The sequence below is a fragment of the Melitaea cinxia genome, chromosome 22, assembly GCF_905220565.1.
Source record: "Melitaea cinxia chromosome 22, ilMelCinx1.1, whole genome shotgun sequence".
NCBI classification, from domain to species: Eukaryota; Metazoa; Arthropoda; class Insecta; order Lepidoptera; family Nymphalidae; genus Melitaea; species Melitaea cinxia.
The window spans coordinates 7,629,122-7,633,515 of record NC_059415.1 but is presented as its reverse complement, the minus strand read 5'-3'; the positions used below and the strand labels follow the sequence as shown (position 1 = coordinate 7,633,515).

Genomic DNA, 4,394 nt, shown 5'->3' with positions numbered 1-4,394 from the left:
TTTTTTTTATTCATTGATTGCTTCAGCCCGTAACGTCCCATTGCTGCACACAGATCTTTTCTCTATGTAGAAGGGTCGCAGTTACTCTACCACACTGTTCGACTGTGGGTTGGTAATAATTAATTTTTAATTATAACGTTCGTAAAATAAAATACTTACCCTAATTAATGTAGCGCAATTATAATAACTAATTATTACAATAAATAGACAATTAGCTTTTGAAATATTTTATATGTACGAAAAAATCGAAATTTAAACAATATAATACTAAAAAATAAAAATAAAAATACTTCATTAATTGACTTTAACCTTGCCACGCGTACAGTTTAAAAGTCTACGAACAATCAAACGCAAAATGAATACTGTGAATATTATAAATATAATAAACGCTGTTAAAAGTATTAATACTAAGTCTAGTTCATAGTACTCAGCGCAGCTGATCCCTCCACTTCTTGCTCTTAAGTATGAACCACCATGTCGAAGAACGTGCTCAGTCCACCATACTGCTCGTTCTAAGGGTGGTTCTGATCGGTCACGCATTATGTTGCGTAGCTTGACAATGTTATGACGATAGCTGGAAATAACGTAATTATTAAATTTATTAACCAACAAAAAAGGTATACGTAGGTATATTAGCTGGCACAGAAATACAAAAAATAATATTATGTAGCTATATCAGCCAGCTGTGAACTAAAACAAAGGTTTGACCAGCTTAAGGTTTGAGTTGTCCTCCCTAGGAATAGACAATCATGTGTGTATTTTAAATATATATTCATTTACTCTGTTAATAACATTACTAATGGCATAGTTCAAAAAAAAAGACAAGCGCATAAGCTAGTTGCTTAGGTACTTTTTTAAATGAAACAACTTTTTCGGATTTTATCGCGGTTTATTAACTTTTTTGATTTCCGACGTTTCAGATACTTTACAGCAACCATGGTCACGGGAGGACTGAGGTGTCAGACGTCCTAGCGTTACAAAGTTATTCGAAACTACCCGACATACATCAATATTTTATTTAGTCCTATCTACGCAGAATGTGCTAATTGAGTCTTTAATGTTTGGTAAATTATGCTTGGTTTTTGATTTAATTATATTAATAATGGGATCCCAAGCAGGTGGTAATAGCCAGCTATCTTCTCTATTGAAATTTGGATGTTTTTTAATTTCAATAGCCTCACGGATCATCCTTGGTTGGAATCGGTGTTCTTTTGCGAGGATCTGTCGTTTATCGAATCTAATATAATGGCTAACTGTGTCTAGACTATGTTCACAGATTGTGGACTCAGTATAGTGACGACGTTTCAAGTCAGCTATATGTTGAACTTGAATCCGAAAAAAGTTGTTTCATTTAAATGAGTAAAATTCGCGTAAACATTAGAAAAAAATAGTTGCTTACTATTCAGGATATTTTGACCTGTTTTATAATAAAACACGTGATATATAAAACTCACAATTATTTTTTAACAGTTGGCTCAGTATATATAATATATCAGTATATACATATAATAAATAGTATATATAATAAATAGGCTCAGTATATATATAATACTGATACCTTATTTAATAATATTTAGTTACCTCTCATCATTAATTATAGTTGTTATAGCGTCCTTAAGTTGTTCTTCTGTCAATGTTTCCATCAGTAATTGTTTGCCAATTTTAAAATAAACATACTGTTCCGAATTAAGCCACTGGTCTCCGAGCTGCGGTATACCGATTAGAGGTACTCCTGCAGTTATGGCTTCATCTGTAGACTGTAAGCCAGCTTGTGTTATGAATAGCTTGACCTTTGGGTGTCCTGATTGGGAAAGAGAGAACGAACGACATATTATCATTTGCGTTTGAATAAAAAAAATATAAATTAAAAATAAATTGTTAGGGATAATTTAAGAACAGTCAGATCGCGCTCAAGTTTGTATGAGACCACACTAAAAATGCCGGTTTTTGAACACAAAAATAATCATCAAAATCGGTACACCGAGTAAAAAATTGCGAGTTCAACACTCAAAAAAAAAACAGTCGAAGTGAGAACCTTCTCTTTTTTAATTCGGTTAAAAATATTATTATTTGTATTATTTTCCAATCAAACAAACGTGGTTTATATATTTAAAACTTTTTGTAACAGAACACCGCGGAACATTGATAAACAATCGAAAATATTATATCGATATGAATATTCGTGTATTCGTATAATTAATTAATATTTCACTTTAACTACGGCAATGAGATGACTTACGTAAAAGATCAGACTGCGGTAGCCATTTCGAAGTCCTGATGTTCTCAGAGCGTCCTGGAAGCTCATCTCTATTCCATTTCCATAGAATATCGTAATCAAGTTGAGAAAAGACACGCGTAAAGATCTTTAATTTTTCCAATGAAAACATTGAATCCTTGTAGTTGGTACCAAAACTCATGTATATTACTCCATTTTTAGAAGAATCAAGGTACGATTTTAGATCCTAGAAGTACACTTTATGTGAATAAGATGACTGAAATAAAGTAAAATATATTTATATTATCGAAACTATTCAAGTAGTTTAGTATTACTTAATTGACTATAGTTACCTCTGGTAGCTCTCGTTGAGGGTTCTGATGTAGTCCTCCTAAGTACACTACATTTGGAGGAACAGGTCGATTGAAATCCCAAATAGGATGTACATTTAAAAACAGTGCCTTAACTTTTCGCCTCAAGTCATTTAAATCAGGAGTGTCTGGTCCAAACATTGTCTTCATTAAATTATTTTCTGTTTGAACATATTGAGAAAAAATACGTTCAGTGGAGTAGTGAATGTATAACTTCTTTATTTTCTCCCATAAGGTCAAATTGTAAATTCTTCTGTGCATTGGATTAGGATAAAGTAAAGGATGCGTGGCAGCTCCTATCATATCAAAAGCCGAAACGAATCCACTTAAGGAACTGAATTCGATAACTGGGGCGTTAAAAATGTGTGAGAATATAAGAGCTGGTCGTATGTAAGATTCGACGAATATCAAGTCAAATTTCTTATTATCTTGAAGCAGTTTTTGAACTTCAGGCGACTTTATTTGTTTTTCAACTAACCTTAAAAGCAGCTCGCATAACAATTCCGTGTACTCGATGGGACCTTTCTCATATCTGTTCACTTTGAGGTAGTTGTTCCAATGGTCATACGATATATCGTGGACATCGATTTCGGTGAAATTTCGAGGTGCTTGACCTTTCGGATACGCTGGATCTGTTGTTATCATTGTAACTTCATGTCGTTTAGCCAGTTCTAGCATCAGAGGTCGAAATACCACTTGATGGCTTATAGATGCAGTTGGGAATACACCCAATATTTTCGCAGATTCACTGAGAACGAACACAGAAATAAAACAAAACACCGATTTCAACATTTTCGACGTGTTATTACAGCGGTGATAATTGAAAGACTTGTTTTTTCTTCGTACAAATATACAGCGGCGCGATAACGTGTTATCTATTTTTATCTTGTGTGTGTCGGTATTTATATTTTAAGTATTACGCTACCGGACTCACTAACATGTCTTAAAAATGCTGAGCTATTTACGGTTATGTAATCTACTTATTTTCATATTAATATCATTTTTTAGAACATGTTAGCTACATATCAAATGTTCTACTTTATTTTCAAAAGAGATAAGTTTACATGAATATCATTTGTGTATTGTTAAAGATAAAAGTAGTATAATAACCTAATCATTCGCCGTACAAAATGTCGATTACACATTATAAGGAAATATTATAAGTTTACGTATGTAATGCGTTATTTTTAGCTTATATGTAGCTAGCATATTATATCAATTAGATATACAAATAGTATTCAATTTTTTTTGTATTTTCTAAGTATTATATTGACAAGAATTATTATATTATAATATATAAGGTTAGGTAATATGTATAGTTTTTAAATTGGTTAAATAAATCCTTTTGTGCGAATGCGCTTGTCTCTGAACTAATTGGGCGTTTTTGCATTTTTTTAAATTATAGCTATATAATTAAACCTGGACATAACTTAGCAATTAGGTACCTTATCTTTATTTTATTACCTTCTTTACAGTTACTTAACTTAGAGGTAGAGGTTTTTAAAAAGGAAAAACCACCGTTAATTACCTGGAAAAAGAAAGCAAAGTCTTGTTTCTTAGTAATACCAAGAAGATTTAAATATCATTCATCATATAATTATATGGCAATATGGCAACGCCGTTTTCTTTGCGCTAAAGTAATGCATGCATATATGGATGCATATCTCAAATAGTAATAGGGAATAATTGATTGAGTTGCACGAAAAGAAATTAAAATTTAAGTACTAATTAAACTAATTTAATCGCAAGAATTGTATGGAATTCTTGTTATTAAATTAGTTTAATCTCTACTTAAATTTTAATTTTGT

The 4,394-nt window shown here is 31.8% G+C and overlaps 1 protein-coding gene across 1 annotated transcript; it reads right to left on the bottom strand.

Moving 5' to 3' along the window:
- Window positions 1-247: 247 nt before the first annotated feature.
- On the bottom strand, window positions 248-3,378 carry LOC123664433 (UDP-glycosyltransferase UGT5-like). The gene is made up of 4 exons (XM_045598977.1): window positions 2,569-3,378; window positions 2,240-2,462; window positions 1,582-1,801; window positions 248-574 (listed from the first exon to the last, which is right to left on the bottom strand). The coding sequence occupies exons 1-4, from the start codon at window positions 3,376-3,378 to the stop codon at window positions 295-297; spliced, it is 1,533 nt and encodes a 510-aa protein (XP_045454933.1). The 3' UTR covers window positions 248-294.
- Window positions 3,379-4,394: the final 1,016 nt, after the last annotated feature.